This window comes from Theropithecus gelada, chromosome 6, assembly GCF_003255815.1.
Source record: "Theropithecus gelada isolate Dixy chromosome 6, Tgel_1.0, whole genome shotgun sequence".
NCBI classification, from domain to species: Eukaryota; Metazoa; Chordata; class Mammalia; order Primates; family Cercopithecidae; genus Theropithecus; species Theropithecus gelada.
Window position 1 is genome coordinate 52,364,515 of NC_037673.1, and position 21,369 is coordinate 52,385,883.

Sequence of the window (21,369 nt, forward strand, 5' to 3'; positions counted from 1 at the left end):
GGAACTAGAGATCAAGTTCAACTGGTTGGCCAATGATTCAATCAATCATGACTACATAATAAAACTCTAATAAAAGCAATGGACACTGAAGGTTGCAGGAGCTGCCTGGTTGGTGAACACATCAATGTGCCAGGAAAGTGACACATCTTGATGCCACTGGGAGAGGACAGAAAAGCTCTACATTCAGGCTGTCCCCCACCCTGAGACCTTGACTGTGTATCTTAATTTGGCTCACTCTGATTCCTTATAATAAAACTATAATCATAAGTAAAATGATTTCCTGAGTTCTATGAGTTGTTTTAGCCAATTACCAAACCTGACAGGGTCACAGGAACCCCCAGAGCTACAACCTGGGGAACTTCAAATTTGCACCTGAAAACTACAGTGAGAGCAGTCTTACTGGGGACAATGACCTTAAATCCGTGGAGTCTCATGTTAACTCCAGGCAGTTAATGTCAGAATTGAATTATAGCATGCTGCAACACGCAAGACAAACTTTCCACATTCAAGGAGTTACATTTGTTTGTGTAGGTACACTCAGGTTCATAGACAACCAATCACTTCCAAAAAGACTAGTCAGCTACATAAGATGCTGAGCCACAGGACAAGGAGTGAAGTTTGATTTACTGCGAATTCTCAAAATACAGTTATTTTTATCTTTTTTTTTTTTCTTTTGGCACTTTCTTAGAAACAGACAAAATCCACACACATAACAGATAAGCTTCCACAATACTATGTAAAAATGGGTATATAGTTAAGGCATTTAAACTGCAGGTATATGAAAATGAAAACAGAAAAATTTCTAATGGGTTTTTAAAAAATAAAAATAGGCTTCCTTATTTGAAAAAACAATGTTCAAGGGAGGGGAAAAAACAGAAAATATAAGAGATAAAATGAAAATATCTCGGTCTTGGTGAGGTGCCGCCATTTCATCTGTCCTCAGTCTCTGTGCCTTTCGCGGAGCTTCCAGCAGCGCTATGTTGGGCCACAGCATCCGGAGGTTCACAACCTCTGTGGTCCGTAGGAGCCACTATGAGGAGGGCCCTGGGAAGAATTTGCCATTTTCAGTGGAAAACAAGTGGGCGTTACTAGTTAAGATGTGTTTGTACTTTGGATCTGCATTTGCTGCACCCTTCCTTATAGTAAGACACCAACTGCTTAAATCATAAGGATGTTTCAGTTCATCCATTTAACAGAAATGAAGAGCATTTTAAGAGATACAGCCTCTGGAAATGGATCAAACTCTAACTCATGGCATACTACATATGTTTGTCAATAAACTTATGACATTAAAAAAAAAGAAAATATATCATATACTAATAATCCCACTATTCAGAGGGAACCATTACTATTCTTCTCCCTTTACTCTCAATTATTACAAAAATCTTTCTATGTCAATATTATCAAAAATTATGAAATGAATATAATATTTCATCACTAGAATAAATCATAAAATAGTCCCCTATAGCTAAATTATTTATTTCCAATTTTCTTCTATAAAAAGTACTGTAATCAACTGTCTTGTAACTCATTCTCTACATGAAACTTACTTCCAGGATAACTTCCTTCCGGTATAATTTATAGGTCCAACAATACACTCTTTTTAATGCCAATTCATACCCCTGCCAGATTTGTGTATGAGAACACCTGTTTTCTATGCTTGATAAGCTGGGAAAGTTCTTACCTTTGCTACTGTGACAGGCCAAACTGTGTTCTCAGTGCTGCTTTAATATGAACTTAAGACTAAGTCTTAAGAAAAGTTAAATGTTAAAGCATTTATTTCTATTTCTTGACAATTTTCTTCTACTGACAGCTTTCTAGTCATGCCCTTTCCCCATTTTTCTTTGAGGTAGTCATCTGTTTTTCACTAAGTTATAAAATATATAAAGTGGCTGGATGCGGTGGCTCACACCTGTAACCTCAGCACTTTGGGAGGCCGAGGTGGGTGGATTGCTTGAGGTCAGCAGTTCAAGACCAGCCTGGCCAACATGGTGAAACCCCATCTCTACTAAAAATACAAAAAATCAGCCAGTTATAGTGGCACGGGCCTGTAGTCCCAGCTACTCGGAAGGCTGAGGTAGGAGAAGCACTTGAACCCGGGAGGCGGAGGTTGCAGTGAGCTGAGATCACACCACTACACTCCAGTCTGGGCAAGAGTGAGACTCCATCTCAAAAAATATAATACAATAAAATAAAATATATAAAGTGATTAAGCCTTGGTCGGGTGCGGTGGCTCACACCTGTAATCCCAACACTTTGGGAGGCCGAGGTGGGCAGATCATGAGGTCAGGAGTTCGAGACCAGCCTGACCAACATGGTGAAACCCCATCTCTACTAAAAATACAAATATTAGCCGGGCGTTGGTGGCATGCGCCTGTAATCCCAGCTACTCAGGAGGCTGAGGCAGGAGCATCGCTTGAACGCGGGAGGTGGGGGTTGCAGCGTGCCAAAATCGCACCATTGCACTCCAGCTTGGGCAACACAGCGAGACTCCGCCTGAAAAAAAAAGTGATTAAGCCCTTTTCACAAACATCCATGTACATTTCCAGTTTTAGGTCACCATGAATAATACAATCACTCTTTAGAAAGAGTTTTATAAGTTGGTCACAAGCATTGGCTATACTGTTATTTTAGGCTAAATATTTTTGCTAAAAGGTTATGTCATACAGTAATCATGACTTAAGAAAAGCAACTACTTACAGTCGGTACTCAAGTCAATTTAAAATAGCCTATTAAACATAGGCAAGTTTTGTATCCTGAAACTATAAATTTTTAAATTTAGACAAACTATATTATTCATTGCAACATATGAATTTAATACTAACTTTATTGTTACTAACATTACTCTGAAAGTTTGCAAACAAAAAGTCTTACCTTTTTCTAGAAACATAAGAATTTATAAAAATATATAACAAATTACCAAGGGAGAAGGTAGAACTACACAAAGCGAAAAATGATGGGAAAAAAAAAAAGTCTGGTGTCGAATCTAATATGGATCATTAAAATCCAAAAACAACAACAACAAAAAAATGTAAAAGCCAAATAATGCAGAAATCTATAGTTTTCTGAATGTGGCACCTTTTTGGATAGCTAAAGAAGAAACAGTAGAGAATATATTTTTTAAAAAGATTATGAACCCTGCATTGTAAAAATAAATCACTGCTTTAAAATACAGATTTTCTATCACCCGAAATCTTATTTCTGATCAAATTATAAGGCATATTATATTAAAGTTACATTAAGCATAAATAATTCATTTTATAGAAAATAAGTTATTTTCTATATATAACAACAGACGTTATACACAAACTATTAAAACAAACAAATCTACCCCAAGAATTTGCAAGAATCCCTTCCTGCACATTCAAGCACATTTAAGGCCCAGAAACTGGCCAAATACTACTTCTTTAATTAAAAATAAATTGGCATCAGGCCAGGAGTGGTGGCTTATGCCCGTAATCCCAGTACTTTGGGAGGTCAAGGCTGGCGGATCACCTGAGGTCAGAAGTTCAAGACCAGCCTGACCAATATGGTGAAACCCTGCCTCTATTAAAAATACAAAACATTGGCCGGGTGCGCTGGCTCACACCTGTAATTCCAGCACTTTGGGAGGCCGAGGCGGGCGGATCACGAGGTTAGGAGATCGAGACCATCCTGGCTAACACGGTGAAACCCCGTCTCTACTAAAAATGCAAAAAATTAGCCGGGCGTGGTGGCGGGCGCCTGTAGTCCCAGCTACTTGGGAGGCTGAGGCAGGAGAATGGTGTGAACCCGGGAGGGGGAGCTTGCAGTGAACCAAGATCGTGCCACTGCACTCCAGCCTGGGCAACTGAGCGAGATTCCGTCTCAAAAAAAAAAAATACAAAAAATTATCTGAGCATGGTGGTACATGCCTGTAGTTCCAGCTACTCAGGAACCTGAGGCAGGAGAATTGCTTGAACCAAGGAGGGGAAGGTTGCAGTTGCAGTAAGCCAAGATCATGCCACTGCACTCCAGCCTGGGCAACAGGACAAGACTCCATCTCAAAACAAACAAATAAATAAATCATTGGCATTAAAATATTTTTCCAGGTCAATTCTAACAGCAGACTCACAGGAATTAATACCCAAGAACTCAAAGATTGATACTCTTTTTCCACTCCTTAAATAAAAAAATTTAGCCTTATTGCTATTTAAGCTGTTTGATATTATAATACTATAACTAAAAAAAAAAAAATTTGTTATAAAGATAAGTAAAAAAACAAAGCACAAAACTAAATCTGTGGTGTGCTCACAATGACATAAAAACTGTCAAACTAGGTTGGGTGTGGTGGCTCACGCCTGTAATCCCAGCACTTTGGGATTACAAAGCAGGTGGATCACCTGAGGTCAGGAGTTTGAGACCAGCCTGGCCAACATGGTAAAACACCGTCTCTACTAAAACTACAAAAATTAGCCAGGTGTGGTGGTGCATGCCTGTAGTCCCAGCTACTTGGGAGGTCGAGGTAGGAGAATTGCTTGAACCTGGGAGGCGGAGGTTGCACTGAGTCGAGATTGTGCCACTGCACTCCAGCCCGGACAACAGAGCAAGACTCCATCTCAAAAAAAATAAAAATAAAAAACAAACAGCAGCAACAACAACAACAAAAAAACTATCAAACTAAAGGAAACATCAAAATGCCACCAGTAGTTGTCTTCAGGTAGTAGAACTAAGGGCTATTTATTTTCTCTTTCTACTTTATAATCATTTTTTTTTAATTAATAAAAGATTATGGGCCAGGTGCATGTTGCCAGGTGGCCAACACAGTGAAACTCCATCTCTACTAAAAATACAAAAATTAGCTGGGTGTGGTGACAAGCACCTGTAATTCCAGCTACTTGAGAGGCTGAGGCAGGAGAATCGCTTGAACCCGAGCTGAAGCAGGGTAGATTGCTTGAGGTCAGGAGTTCAAGACCAGCCTGGCCAATATGGTGAAACCCCATCTCTACTAAAAAATACAAAAATTAGCTGGGCATGGCGGCACACGCCTATAGTCCCAGCTTCTCAGGAGAGTTAGGCAGGAGAATCACCTGAACCTGGGAGGCAGAGATTGCAGTGAGCCAATATTACACCACTGCACTCCAGCCTGGGCGACAAGAGCAAAACTCCATCTCAAAAAAATATATATATTATTATTACAATTAATTTATTCACTCTCAAGCAATTATCTCCTCAAATACAGGGGCAAGTTTTTTTAAAAAAAAAGAAACTTTATCTGGCAATAGTTGCTCAAAATCATGGCTACCACAACTACTTAGTACTTCATATAGTACAGTAACACTGTCTATTGTCATCCAAGTGGCAGTACTTCCCTGCACACAGTTTCTCCTAAGCTGAATGGCTAAAATTTAAGTAACCAGTTATGGTGGGATTTATTTTTTAGAAAAAGAAGTATCTCCTTAAACTAAATCCTAGATTTTATGCTAGATTTTTCTATCATTTTACTCCCATAAAAGTAGCTATAATCAAATTAGAATTATAAGAATATATTAATACTTGTATCTCTTAGAACATAATAAAATACTGGACCCCTTCACCTTCAAAATACTGAGCTAATGGCCATTAGAAAAAAATCTACTAGACAAAAAGACAAAATGAACTCAGATACATAAACTGGAAAAACAAACAACTAGGTTATTATTCTTACCCAATTTGGGAGCAAAATAGAGAGAGAAAAGCCAGCCAGTCCTACAGCAGAACAAGGTTGCTGAGTTTACTGAGACACTAAATTTTTGTAAGTCGAGGACAGCCAAGTAACAAGACAGGTGGCCAGAGGAGAAATATGGTGTGATATGCTTCACTGCCAAGATACTCAAGGAGGTAAATCTTCACCTTGCTCCTTCCCTTCTATTTCCAAGTCACATAAAATCACAATGGCAAGACTTAGGAATGAGAGCCAAGGGTAAAGAAAGTAGGCATAATATCCCAAATGGCAATCTTAACCTAGTTTGTGAATCTTAACTTAGAATGACAGTTTTTAATTACTTAAAACAGTGAAACCCAGTATTATCCTACAAACTGATGAACTATCTGAAGGACAGTACAAAGTAAGAAATGGTGACTTCTTTTTTTTTTTTTTTTGAGACAGAGTTTCGCTCTTATTGCCCAGGCTGGAGTTCAATGGCGTGATCTCTGCTCACAGCAATTTCCACCTCCCGGGTTCAAGCAATTCTCCTGCCTCAGCCTCCTGAGTAGCTAGGGTTACAGGCATGCGCCATCACGCCCAGCTAATTCTGTATTTTTAGTAGAGAAGGGGTTTCTCCATGTTGGTCAGGCTGGTCTTGAACTGCTGACCTCAGGTGATCCGTCCACCTCGGCCTCCCGAAGTGCTGGGATTACAGGCGTGAGCCACCATACCCAGCCAGTAGTGACATATCTTAATGTATTCTAATAATTTTATTCTGCATATATATTTGTGATCTTTCTGCTGAGTTTGTTTTCTCAAATTTAATATGCAAACATTTTCATTTTTCATGGCCTCAATTTCCACTTAACAGTATGATAAAGCAAGCATAATCTTAGTTTCAGCTCTGCCATACAATAGCTTACTGGGCTTTAACAAGTGTCTGGACCTAAGTTTCTTCATTTGTTTACTGAGAGGAGTTGGTCCAAATGACTCAAAAAGACTCTCCTATTCAAAAATAATCACTGTATCATTCTTACAGAATGACATCAAGTTGTTCTGGGTAACATCCACTTTTAACTGGAGAAACACTGCCTCTGGACTAAAACAGTGGGTATATTCCTCAAGCAGTCATTCACCATATTAACACTGGTGAAGACAGTACTGTGGATTTACCCCCACCCCAACTCCATACTTCATCCAACCTCCAGCACAACAAACCCATCACTACCTACTTATTAATTTACTTACAGAGGAAATGGGCAAGCCAACCCCTACTAGGATGAGGACAGTGGATGTGACGGTACTGTCATGGTACGGATAGTTGATGCTGTTGTCTTTACAGAAAAAGCCTCTCTGAAATGGATATATTTGGCCCAATTTTAGAACAGCCATAGGCATGGAAGCTGTTGGGGAAGGGAAAAAAAGACACACATGATTAAATTCAATTCACTTCATTAGGAAGTAAAGTCTACTGAATGGGATGCAAATTCTAGCCATATTTTACCCTCTCTGGAGATGGATCTCCATTATACCCAAGGGCAAAGATTAAGAAAATCATGCAGCATCATTTGCTTGTCCATATCAGCCCCACCTTTTTCCAAGTATAAATACTATTACTTGCATTGACCTCCGATTTTAGAAATAACCAGTAAAAGAGACTTCTACAAGGAGAGCAAAATTGGCCCATGGAAAAATAAAGCTGAGAAAACAGGAAGGTTTTCCATTTTGCATTCTGTAGTTAATTCGTTTTTAATTGAATTGCTTTATATTGAACTGTGTTTAAGAAAAAAGGCAAAATTCCATAAATAAATTCAGTAATTAATATCATAACAGCCAAATATCATCCAGGAGAAGAAACATGTAGAACTTTGCTTCACATTAGAATTTTTAAATTTTTTTCTACATTAGAATTTAAACTAATAGGGTTAGAAAACAATAGAAACCAAGCCAAGTATGGTGGCTCATGCCTGTAATCCCAGCACTTTGGGAGGCCAAGGCGGGCAGATCACTTGACATGAAGAATTCAAGACGAGCCTGGCCAATATGGTGAAGCCCCGTTTCTACTAAAAACACAAAAATTAGCCAGGCGTGGTGGCGCACGCCTGTAGTCCCAGCTACTGGGCAGACTGAAGCAGGAGAATCACTTGAACCCAGGGGGCAGAGGTCGCAGTGAGTCGAGATTGCACCACTGCACTCCAGCCTGGTCGACAGAGCAAGACTCCATCTCAGGAAAAAAAAAAAAGAAAGAAAGAGAGAGAGAAAGAAAATGATAGGAACCATAAGTATATATTCAGTAATAAAATAGAAAGAAAAAGCCTTTTCTTTTCCAAAGACAAACAAACATCTGGTTTTATTAGCCCTGGCAAGGCTCCAAAACCACTTTTAACAAGTTATACCGAAATAATTTTCAGTTGAAATTTTGCACCTAAATAAAATGACCCTGAAAGATCAAAGTTAAATAATTTAAATTAGTGGCTTCTTAAGATGTTCAAGGCCGTGCGTGGTGGCTCAAGCCTGTAATCCCAGCACTCTGGGAGGCCGAGATGGGCGGATCACGAGGTCAGGAGATCGGAGACCATCCTGGCTAACACAGTGAAACCCCGTCTCTACTAAAAATACAAAAAACTAGCCGGGCGAGGTGGCGGGCGCCTGTAGTCCCAGCTACTCGGGAGGCTGAGGCAGAAGAATGGCGTAAATCCGGGAGGCGGAGTTTGCAGTGAGCCGAGATCCGGCCACTGCACTCCAGCCTGGGCGACAGAGCTAGACTCTGTCTCAAAAAAACAACAAAAAAAAGATGTTCAAATTTACCATGCTTTTAGGCTTTGTTTTATACAATTCAAACATTCAAGCATCTACTCACTCACTGTATGCGCAACACTAAGCCATACTTAGGGAAGACAAATTTGTATAAAACAAATACTAAATTCAAGAACCTAAATTGTATATGCAGAAAAAGAATGTATACCCAGTAAATTGTTTAAAAAGAAATCCCAAGGCAGATTTTTTGGGGAAAATGATGAAACTGTTCTGTATATTGATTGAGATAGTAATTCCACAACTCTTTTATTACATGTAAAGTTAAGAAGAAATACCATAAAAGGCAGAAATATGCCATAAAAATACAAATATAATTACTAAAATGGCATAGAAGGACCTATAGGAATTCAGAGCTCAACATAAACTGGAGGAGTTAGAAAAGACTATTAAAGAAGAGGCAACTGAGTTGAACTTGAAATGACAGGTAAAACACAGGCAATAGGGAGGAGCACGGGGAGACCATTTAGTGGTAGAGGAAGGCAGGGAAGCATGAGAATTGCAACAAGAGCACAAAGGGAATGAGCAGGAAGTTTTCAAGGTACATACATTTTGTAGCCAACATGTATTGCACGCTTGCACATGCTGGGAATTAGGCCACATAGATTAACTCAATCCTTACCTCACCTCTGTGAAGTAGGTATTATCACTACTTGCTTTTTTCATATAACGTTGTTGAAGCTTAGAGAAATGAGGAACATTGCTGAAACTAGAAAGTGGTGGAACCAAGGTTCCAACACAAGCTATCTCTTTCTAGAGTTAGGGAATATATGGCCTCCCATGGAGACAAGTGATCTGGCTAGGTTAACAGGTTAGAATTGCAGCAAGGAAGATATGATTGGGAGAAGGAGAACCTGTCCTTTAAAAACCTCACTTAGTATAATACATGCCATGTTCACGATAAGAACTCAAAGTAGGCTGAGTACAGTGAGTGGATCACACCTATAAACCCAACATGTTGAAAGGTTGAGGCAGAAGGACCCCTTGAGTTCAGGAGTAACATATTGAGACCTCATCTCTAAAAAAGAAATTTTTTAATTGGCTGGGCATGGTGGCATGTGCCTATAGTCCCAGTTACTCAGGAGGGTGAGGGAGGAGGATACCTTGAGCTCGAGAGGTAAAGGCTTCAGTAAGCCATGTTCACACCACTGCACCCCAGCCTGGGTAACAGGACAACACCCTGTCTCAAAAAAAAAAAGGAGGAGGAGGAAAAAAAACCTGAAAGTTAACGGAACAATGTATTATTTGCTACAGATTATCTCTGAATTCTGCAATTCTATGGTTTTTCATGGGAATAACAGTGCTTGAGATTTCTGTGTTTATTAAAAGATTATAGGAGTCAGGCACGGTGACTAACACCTGTAATCCCAGTGATTCAGGAGGCTGAGGCGAGAGGATCACTTGAGGCCAGAAGTTCAAGATCACTCTGGGCAACACAGCAAGACTTTGTCTCTAAAAAGTATTTTTAAAAATTAGCTGGGAGGCCAGGTGAGGTGGCTCATGCTTGTAATCCCAGCACTTTGGGAAGCCAAGGCAGGTGGATCACAAGGTCAGGCGATCAAGACCATCTTGGCTAATACGATGAAACCCTGTCTATACTAAAAATACAAAAACTTAGCTGGGCGTGGTAGAATGCACCTGTAGTCCCAGTTACTTGGAAGGCTGAGGCAGGAGAATCACTTGAACCTGAGAGGCGGAGGTTGCAGTGAGCTGAGATTGCGCCACTGTACTCCAGCCTGGGCGACAGAGTGAGACTCCATCTCAAAAAAAAAAAAAAAAAACACTAGCTGAGCATAGTGGTACACACCAATAGTCCCAGATATTTGGGAAGCTGAGGAGGAAGAATTACTTGAGCCCAACAATTTGAGCCTACGTTGAGCCATGATTATGCCACTGTATTCCAACATGGGTGACAGAGCAAGACTCCCAACTCCAAAGAAAGAAAAAGGATTATGGGTTTAAAACACTTGAAATGACATAAGTTTGTAGGAAATAAAATATCACTGTCCTCTTTTGCTCAGGGTCAGCAACATGGTAAAATGAGGAAGTTTAGAAATTAACTTCCAGAAAAAAAAAGAGAGAGAGAGAGAGCAAGAAGAAACACAAGTATTTACAGTTTTGAAATAATCTACTAATTAGGTGATAAGTAGTGAGTAGATAGTGGAAACAGAATAGGATGCACAGAAGAATGTTTTGAATACAGAAATGATACAAAACTTGTGGACTGATCACAAATGCTGAGACAGACCTGGAGATGGCACTTCAGGGTTTGGACATATGAAAAATGAAACTTCCATTGATAGAAATGAGAAGTTGCCAGGGGAAGCTCATTTATGGTGGAAGAATGTTAGTTTAGTATTGAGAATACTGCCTTTGGGGCCATCTGATGCCTCCCTAAATGCTCAGCCTCATCCTCCACTGTCCCCTTAAGGCTCCAATCACAAAGAACCACTTGCTGTTGCCGAAACATACTGTTTTCAAAACCTTAGGTTTCATAGGGATTTGAAATGCTCAGCCTTCTACTGGGGATAGTTGCTCTCTCATTTCTCCTTGAAGTCCAAGCCAGGTACTCCCTTCTTATCTGTCCCATGGCACCATGTACATATGTCTAACACACTGTACTTTAACTTTTTATGTGTGTGTCAGCAACTCAGAGGTCAAAGGCTATCTTTATCATTTTCGTATCCTTTGTATCAGGCACACAGATCTGAACAAAAATTTATTGGCCAGGCGCGGTGGCTCACACCTGTAATCCCAGCACTTTGGGAGGCAAAGGTAGGTGGATCACAAGGTCAGGAGTTCAAGACTAGCTTGGCCAATATGGCAAAACCCCGTCTCTACTAAAAAACATAAAAAATAAAAAAATTAGCCAGGCGTGGTGGCAGGCGCCCAAAATCCCAGCTGCTCGGGAGGCTGAGGCAGGAGAATCGCTTGAACCCGGGAGGCGGAGGTTGTGGTGAGCCAAGATGGCGTCATTGCACTCCAGCCTGGGCAACAAGAGCAAAACTCTGTCTCAAAAACCAAAAAAAATTGTATTAAATGGCTAAGTGAATAAAATTCAGGGTAAAGATCAGAAGTAGAGAAAGATGTATAAGTTGTTGGCATTATAAGTTGCAACTTAAACTAGAAGAATAAAACAGTTCTTACAGAAGGCAAATCAAGACTGAAAGAGACAAAGCAATCAGCTAAGGATGAATATCCACAGAGAAAACATGAAAAGAGGCTATAGGTGGAGAGAAAGAAAGGATGCTAACAGGCTCCAAGGGGCAAGGGCTGTGTCTGTCTTGTTCAGCAGCATATCTGGCCATTCTTTAAACAAAAGAATGAATGAACAATAGAGAAGTAGGACAATGCTGTGATACAAAAACCAAAGCTCAGAGTATCTAGTACATGGTAAATCTAATATGTCAAATGCTAAGACATCAAGGAGCATGAGAACTGAGTGAAGACTGAGGTCTTTACTGAGACTGTATTATATCATCTCCACTAATACAACAATGGTATCTTCATAAAGAAACTTAGTGTGGAGCGTTGTTCAATATTGGGTTGTTATTGTCTAAGCATCCCTTTCTTCAAGTTAAATATGTCAAAATTATGTCCCCTACTGTTCATATGTATTACACACACACAGAGAGGCATGTCCATCCCTCGAGAGTAAACAGATACCTCTATTCCAAAAAACAATGGAATAGTCTTTATCTGCTACTGAGATGGTTTTGTTTTGTTTTGTTTTGTTTTTGTTTTTGTTTTGAGACAGAGTCTTGCTCTGTGGCCCAGGCTGGATAGTGCAGATGTGCGACCTTGGCTCACTGCAACCTCCGCCTCCCAGTTTCAACTGATTCTCCAACTTCAGCCTCCTGATTAGCTGGGACCACAGGCACATGCAACCAAGCCCGGCTAATTTTTGTAGTTTCAGTAAAGATGGGTTTTCACTTTGTTGACCAGGCTCATCTTGAACTCCTGCCCTCAAGTGATCTACCTGTCTCGGCCTCCCAAACTGCTGGGATTACAGACATGAGCCACCATACCCGACCGAGATTATTTTTAATGTTAATTTTTTAGAGTAGTGCTGAGGGTTCTGTGTTAAAGTTAGTGTTCTAGGAAGATTCTTCTCCTTATAAACACTTTCTTAGGACAGATACACTTTCTCCTTAATATCTAAAGAACATAGATACTGTTTTGACCCTAATCGTAGTTCTAGGATATTTTTCTCTTAATTAAAATTTCCTTAAGAGGAGTCACTTTTAAATTCTGTAATAACCGCCGGGCATGGTGGCTCATCCTCTACCTGGGACTACAGCTGCTATCAGGCAGCCTTCTCCACACAGCTCTCTTTTTGGGGTAGCACTCCTTCTCTTTGTGCTTCAGATCTAAGGGGCAATATTCCCATCCTCTCTGTTGCTAGCCCAGGATACTACAATATCTCTTGTTGATTTTCTAAACTCTGCCCACCTATTTGTGAATACTTGCTTCATTTAATCCTCTTCAAATTATCCAGCTTGAGTATGCCATCTGTTTCTTATCAGGACCATGGGTGACAGTACCACATACATATTTTGATCTTGCTAAACACAACTGTTAGGCATGTATGTCTGCTCTTAGTGCACTATTTCTATGATACGTCAAGGAAAACAGACACATGAATACCTGGATAGATGCAAACAGATGTTCCCATATTCTCCTTAGTTCAGTGATAGTTGAAATCTCTTCCATTTTATTAAATATATATCATATATACTTCCTCAAATATGTGCTGTTACAAAATATTCCAATGGAATAAATCTAAAATGTATTTTACAAAGAGAAAGACTAAAGTACATCAATGTTAATCCCTAATATATAGAAGGTAAAGAAGTACTAAATTTATTTTGAAAAGAATGAAATAAAAATCAAGTTATTAAAGTGACTATACTGACTCCTGTACCCACTCCCTTCCCCAAGTTTCTCTAAAGATCTCATTTCAGACATTTAAATGAATATTATGCTACACAACAGGGAAACTCAGATGTCCATCCCCTAGTTATTCATTCGAACATTTCCATTGCCATAATACGGCAGCTGCAATGCCAGGAAAGAAGAAAGGAAAAAAGACTAAAAGAGGGGAAAAATGAAAAAGACCTCAAATAATTTTTTTTTTAAGAGACTGGGTCTTACTCTGTCACCTAGGGTGGGGTCCACTGGCATGATCATAGTTCATTGTAACTTTGAACTCTTGGGCTCAAGCAATCCTCTCACCTCAGCCTCCCAAGCAGCTGTGACTACAGTCATGTGCCACCATTCCTGGCTAATTTTTTTTTTTTTTTTGGTAGGGACAGAGTCTCACTATGTTTCCCAGGCTGGTCTCAAACTCCTGGACTCAAGCAATCCTCCTGCCTCGGCCTCCCAAAGTGCTGGGATTACACATATGAACCAGCATACCCACCCACCACAGAACTTTTAATGAAAGAGGGAAATCAGTACTACCGGAAAATAGCATAGCTGTAACTGCAAGCATGACTGACATTTAGGTTTGGGCAACACAGCCATCAGGATCCCAGCAGGAAACAGATAGCACCCTCAAACTGGGTAATTTAAGGAGAGTTTAAGAAAGGGACTATGTATAAGGTGTGAAAAATGTGGGCACAGTCAAAAGACAGTGCAGTCTCCTGAAGCTGCTATCATCTACAGACTTGAAAGGACAAAGAGGGCCCTATGATATGAGCCATGGCCTCTGGGAGAGCCAACATGACACGATCTTGTAGGAGGAAGCCAGGCAAATAAACACAGCAACTCTACTCTCCTCCTGCCAGTGCTATCCATTGTCCAAACCCATCTAGAAGCCAGTCTCAGGCTCTTGAGACTGAGGGCAGGGAAGGTGATGACAGAAAGCAGGTCCACAGGGGCAATGGAAGATAAGCAGAACCAGGAGGGAAGAGAAGGTAAAACCAGTTGGGGCCTCTGTAGGGAGCTGAAACCTAAAAGTGAGTAACTCAAGAGAGATTAATAAAGCGGTTATTTACAAAGTCTATATTAAGACTACATATTAAGAATATTGGGTTTTATTTTGTGGGTAACAAGGAGACACAATTCCAATATGTGCCCTAATAGAGGGGCTGTGAAAAGAGTTGTGTAAAGGAAAAAAACAGTGTGAAGACAGAAGAGAGGGCAAGGCCAGAGGCAAGAAATACTAGTGTATATGAGAGATGTTAAGGGCCTGACACAAAGAAATAACAAGGGGAACAGGAAAAAGAGGTAGATTCTAAAGATGTTTAGGAAGTTATTCCTACAGAATTGTGGATCGTGTCTCTGTGTGCATATTGATGTGTGTGTATCTAAAACACACACACACACACACCCCCCCTTCAGCCTTTGTTGTATCTGCAAAATATAATTTCCATTTTTCCCTTTCCCTAATTACCACCCAATAACATGCCCTGCATAATCTTGCTTAGAGTAAGCATTTCAAGGAATATTTATGGAATGAATGAAGAAGTGAGTAAAGCTTCTGAAACATATAAACAATAATCTTATGATCTTAAGTCAGATCCTGAAAAGCTGTATGTGATTTGTCACACCGAAGGGCTCAAATTCAAACAAACCAAGAAGAGACTATCTGAAGTCCAAGAACTTGGACTTCAGAAAAAAGGTGAACAATCTGAAGTCCAAGAACACGCTAGAGAAGCACTTACAATTCTATACTCTAGCAACTCTTTCTTAAGCTGTTTTCCATTGGGAACACAAACTGCTAACAAAGATAAACAAACTGAATATACCCATGTTAACTGCTCAAACAAATCTGTAAATCACAAACTACTGGAATCTTGAAGGCAATTTGTGTACACTCCAGCACTACCTCCAAGCAAAGCTTCAAATATGGCTACTGTAGAAGCACTTCTCTCAGCAGCACCCCTCACTCTTTCCTCAAAGAGAAAAGAAGTTGAGGCCCCAGTGGCATCCTCTTTACTGATCCACCCAGAACAGGGGTCCACAAATTCCCTGCAGGAAAGTAGAAGAATAAGATTTCCAAAGGAGACGCTGAAGAGTAAAAAGCAATCAGACTTCAAAGTAGGACTTTACAAATAATTAACAACAGCTCCAGATCCATCCTATTCTCTTCTCTAGAACCACTAGAAACTCTCAGATCTGAAATTGTATCACAGATTACATACCTACATATCCCACTCCATGATACACATGTCGAACTTCCTATGTCCATATCCATCCTCCGCATCCTCAGAGTTAGTAAACCAGTTAGACATCTGTGACTTTGTTCGAAGATTCCTATTTAAAAAGTTTTCACATACTATACAAGTTTACAGTATACAATATACTATGCACCCTCAGTAAAAAAGACAAATTATAATGTGGTCTCTTATTCACCAGTAAAAAATATTTGCTCTTACTGGAAGCACCTAAAATAATCGGGCAGCCTACCTCACAAGACTCTTACTTAAACAGTAATCCTGCTAGTCTCAGAGCAATTTATAAACCTAAATGAGAAAACACAAACATGCTCAAGAGAAAGGTTTGCTTTATAACTAAAAGATTCATAACATGGTTGTTCATGGATGTGAACAACTCCATGAGTCCTCAGACTATGAGTAGAGTTTCACTACTCAAAATAAATAAATAAATAAATAAATAAATAATAAATAAATAAGTTAATAATCTTACATGGCCTTTCTCATATATGTCCAAGAAGAATGGAAACAAACATTGACTGAGCACCTATTATAAGTCACCACCATGCTAAGGTACTTGCATATATACCTGAAATACAAATATATTCTTATAGGAATATATTTATATTTATATTTCAGATATCCTAACATAAAATCTGGGAATATATTTATATATCAGATATCCTATCGTAAGAGTATTTATATTTCAGATATCCTACCATAAAATCTACTAGAATATATTTATATATCATATATATATTTATATCTCAGATATAAGAGATGTAAGAATATATTTATATTTCAGATATCCTACCATAAAATATGGAAAAATTAAAAAATTAAAAACAAAAAAAATCAATGAGTATAGATCATAAAACCAGGCAAAATAAGTAAAAACATTATATATGGTATAATTTGATTTCTCTAAAATTATTTTTTTATTTTTTATTTCTTTTTTTTTTTGAGATGGAGTCTCGCTCTGTCACCTAGGCTGGAGTGCAGTGGTGCAATCTCGGCTCACTGCAAGCTCCACCTCCCAGGTTCATGCCTTTCTCCTGCCTCAGCCTCCCGAGTAGCTGGGACTACAGGTGCCCGCCACTAAGCCCGGCTAATTCTTTGTATTTTTAGTACAGACAGGGTTTCACTGTGTTAGCCAGGATGGCCTTGATCTCCTGACCTCGTGATCCACCCACGTCGGCCTCCCAAAGTGCTGGGATTACAGGCGTGAGCCACCACCCCCAGCCTAAAATTATTTATGTTTATATATAAACATTGGGAAGTCTGGAAAAACATATAACTAACTTATAAGTAGTTACCTTCAGAGATGGTATTTTTTTTTAAGTCAGTCAAATTTAACAGGGGGGTTACATACCAGAGATGGTACTAATACAAATCAAATCAGGCAGAAAACATATTTTCTACTGTATATACTTCCATGTTTGAATACTTTATAATAAAACAAAAGGCCAAAATCATTACATTTGAATTTTTATTCTATGGGTAACAGGAAGACACACAATCCAATCTGTATTATAATTGAGGGGGCTGTGAAAAGAGCTGTGTAAAGAAAAAAACACTGTGAAGACAGAAGAGAGGGCAAGGTCAGAGGCAAGAAATACTAGTGTATATGAGATGTTAAGGGCCTGAAACAAAGAAATAACAAGGTGAACAGGAAAAAGAGGTAGATTCTAAAGATGTTTAGGAAGTGTTTGGGATGTTTATCACAATAAAAACATTTTTTGTTTCCTGAAATTATGCCTATAACTTACGTGAAATCATCCATACTATCCTTTTCCTGAAATTAATCACACAATTTATCTGAAAAAGTCCTACCTATAGTAAGATTGAAACTAGAGCAAAGGAAAAGTCTACTTTCTTACTCTGTTAAAACACAAAGCAGGCCAGCCGGGCATGGTGGCTCACCCCTGTAATCCCAGCACATTGGGAGGCCAAGGCGGGCGGATCACAAGGTCAGGAGCTTGAGACCAGCCTGGCCAACATGGCAAAACCCCATCTCTACTAAAAATACAAAAATTAGCTGGGCACAGAGGCAGGCGCCTATAATCCCAGCTACTCAGGAGGCTGAGACAGGAGCATCGCTTGAACCCAGGAGGCGGAGGTTGCAGTGAGCTGAGATCACGCCACTGCACTCCAGCCTGGACAACAAGAGCAAGACTTCATCTCAAAAAAACCAAACAAACGAACGAAAAAACACAAAGCAGTAAAAACTAACCTTTAGCCTTTATGCCTAATTGATAGGTTCTCAAAGAAGCAGCCCTACAGCAAAATAATTACTTTTGGGGATTTTCCATCTCTTGCAACTTTAGAGATCTATGACGATGTCCTTAAAAATGTATGAAACAAAGATAACTTTTTCTTTTTTGGGGGGGCAGGGGGGACAGGGTTTTGCTTTTGTTGCTTAGGCTGGAGTGCAATGGCATGATCTTGGCTCACTGCAACCTCCACCTCCTGAGTTCAAGCAATTCTCCTGCCTCAGCCTCCTGAGGAGCTGGGATTACAAGCATGCACTATACCACACCTGGCTAATTTTGTATTTTTAGTAGAGACAGAGTTTCTCCATATTGGCCAGGCTGGTCTGGAACTCCTGACCTCAGGTGGTCCACCCACCTCAGCCTCCCAAAGTGCTGGGATTACAGGCGTGAGCCACCGTGCCCCGTTGCTAACTTTTTAAATTGGAAATTTTATTATAACATTTTGGGCCCTTCCAGACATGCTTACAGAGAGAGGAGAAATAACCTTGAGACTCGAGAGTTCAGTAGAATACAAGCCATAACAGTGCTTTGATTTAGTCACCACTTCTTGAAAAATCTTATAAAATAACGGCACTCAGGCAGATCATTATAAAAGAGTGACAATGTCTTTTTAATTATGTAAAAAACAAAAGAATATTACTCTAGTAAGCCTTTCAAGTTTTTTACTTTGAAATACCAAAGTTAATTACATATTAATATAAAGTAGCTTTAGTCTGATGGGAGAAAAAGGAAAGAAAATATATAATTTTATTTAGGGCAGTGCTAGCCAATAAAATTTTCTGTGATAAAAGAAATGTCCAGGCTGGGTGTAGTGGTTCACACCTGTAATCCCAGCACTTAGGGAGGCCGAGGTGGGCAGATCACGAGGTCAAGAGATTGAGATTATCCTGGCCAACATGGTGAAACTCCGTCTCTACTAAAAACACAAAACTTAGCCAGGCATGGTGGCGCGCACCTGTAGTCCCAGCTACTCAGGAGGCTGAGGCAGGAGAATCACTTGAACCCACGAGGCAGAGTGGAACGGGTGCGGTGTTTCACACCTGTAATCTCAGCACTTTGAGAGGCAGGCGGATTGCCTGAGGTCAGGCAATTTTGTATTAAAAATACAAAAATTAGGCCAGGCATGGTGGTTCACACCTATAATCCCAGCACTTTTGGGAGGCCAAGGTGGGTAGATCACAAGGTCAGGGGTTTAAGACCAGCCTGGCCAAGATGATGAAACCCCATCTCTACTAAAAATATGAGAATTAGCCGAGCTGGTGGCGGATGCCTGTAATCTCAGCGACTCGGTAGGCTGAGACAGAGAATTGTTTGAACCCAGGAGGCAGAGGTTGCAGTGAGCCAACATTGCCCTGCTGCACTCCAGCCTGGGTGACACAGTGACTGTGTATCAAAAAAAAAAAAAAAAAAATTAGCCGGGCATAGTGGTGCACGCCTGTTGTCCCAGCTACTCAGGATGCTGAGGCAGGAGGAGAATCGCTTGAACACAGGAGATGGAGGCTGCAGTGAGCCAAGACTGTGCCACTCCACTCCAGCCTGGGAGACATAGCAAGACTCTGTCTCAAAAAGAAAAAAAAAGAAAGATTTTAATGAAACTATGGACCCTTTCCCCAAAAACAAAATTTTTTTTGCCATGCAGGGCAACATGCACCTGCATACACATACACACAAACACACACACACACACCCTAAAGGTCATCTAAGCACATTTCTTTTACTAAAGTGTAAGAAATATAATTTAAAATAACTAGTATGTTGAAGGCCACAGACTAAACTGTTCAGCAGAATATGACTTCAAAGAAGACTAGAATTAACTTGATATTTCCACATTTTCCTCCCCCTTTTTTTTTTTTTTTTTTTGAGAGTGTCTCACTCTGTCACCCAGGCTTGAGTGCAGTGATACCAACACAGCTCACCACAGCCTCAACCTCTGAAGCTCAGGTAATCCAGTCCTCCCACCACAGCCTTCTGAATAGCTTGAACTATAGGTGCACATCACCTTGGCCGGCTAATTTTTGTACTTTATGTAGAGAAGGATTTTGCCATGTTGCCCAGGCTGGTCTCAAACTCCTGGTCTCAAGTGATGCATCCATCTTAGCCTCCCAAAGCGCTAGAATTACAGGCATGAGCCATCCTCTCTAAATTCTAGAGAAAGAATTTAGAGGGCTAAATTTCCTTCTCTCCCTTCCCTCCTCCCAATTTTACCCTCTTCTTATCATCCCCCTATATTCTCTATACTTCATCTACTCAATTGGCTATAATGCAGAACTAAAGTCATTTGTAGTATTATTTACACTTACTGGCAATTGTATATTTCCCATTCTCATTTCAAAAGCAGACGTTAGGCCAGTAGCAGTGGCTCACGCCCTGTAATCCCAACACTTTGGAAGGTCAAGGCAGGAGGATCACTTGAGGCCAGGAGTTCGAGACCAGCCTGAACAACATAGGGAGACTCCCATCTCTACACTACACACAAAAAAACAAAACAAACAAATAGCAGAAATTTATTTCTTTTTTTTTTTTTGAGACGGAGTCTTGCTCTGTGCCCCAGGCTGGAGTGCACTGGCGCGATCTCGGCTCACTGCAAGCTCCGCCCCCTGGGTTCACGCCATTCTCCTGCCTCAGCTTCCCGAGTAGCTGGGACTACAGATGCCTGCCACCACGCCCGGCTAATTTTCTTGTATTTTTAGTAGAGACGGGGTTTCACCGTGTTAGCCAGGATGGTCTCGATCTCCTGACCTCGTGATCTGCCCGCCTCGGCCTCCCAAAGTGCTGGGATTACAGGCTTGAGCCACCACGCCCAGCCAGAAGTTTATTTCTTTAAGGAAAAATGAAAACATTTATTGAGTATCTATTATTTGCCTGATATTTGCATATATATTATCTCTTATCTTAACAATTCTGTAACGGAAGGTCTCCCCAAAATATCTATGTTTGAAAACTTAAAAGCCAATGAGTCACAGGTCAAGAAAAGTTAAAAGGTAAATGACAAAATAGTTAAAAGTGAACAAGGAAAATACTACAAGTCAAAACTTAAAGGAGGCAGCTAAAATACCACACATGGAAATTGTAAACCCTTAAATTCCTACATTAGAAATTAATAAAACTGGCTGGGTGCAGTGGCTCATGCCTGTAATCCCAGCACTTTGAGAGGCTGAGGTGGCTGGATCACTTGAGGTTAGGAGTTCAAGACCAGCCTGGCCAACACAGCCCCATCTCTACTAAAATTACAAAAATTAGCCAGGCATGATGGCATGTGCCTGTACTCCCAGCTACTCTGGAAGCTGAGGCAGGAGAATCACTTGAACCCAGGAGGCGGAGTCAGGCACAGTGGCTCACACCTGTAATCCCAGCACTTTGGAAGACTGCGGCAGGCAGATCACTTGAGGTCAGGAGTTTGAGACCAGCCTGGTCAACATGGTGAAACCCCACCTCTACTTAAATTAGCCAGGCGTGGTGGTACACGCCTGTAACCACA

The 21,369-nt window shown here is 40.3% G+C and overlaps 2 protein-coding genes across 4 annotated transcripts in view; one reads left to right on the top strand and one right to left on the bottom strand.

Moving 5' to 3' along the window:
- PLPP1 (phospholipid phosphatase 1) overlaps positions 1 to 21,369 on the bottom strand; it is a 105,438-nt gene that overhangs the window by 56,539 nt on the left and 27,530 nt on the right. Inside the window, exon 2 of one of the 3 annotated variants that reach the window (XM_025389051.1) lies at positions 6,893 to 7,047. The exons of the other annotated variants lie outside the window; for them this stretch is intronic. Within the exon in view, the coding sequence (XP_025244836.1) occupies positions 6,893 to 7,047 (155 nt within the window). The remainder of the gene's footprint in view (positions 1 to 6,892; positions 7,048 to 21,369) is intronic. 3 annotated transcript variants of the gene reach the window in all.
- LOC112626740 (cytochrome c oxidase subunit 7C, mitochondrial-like) lies at positions 913 to 1,288 on the top strand. The gene has a single exon (XM_025389055.1). The coding sequence runs from the start codon at positions 978 to 980 to the stop codon at positions 1,167 to 1,169; it is 192 nt and encodes a 63-aa protein (XP_025244840.1). The 5' UTR covers positions 913 to 977; the 3' UTR covers positions 1,170 to 1,288.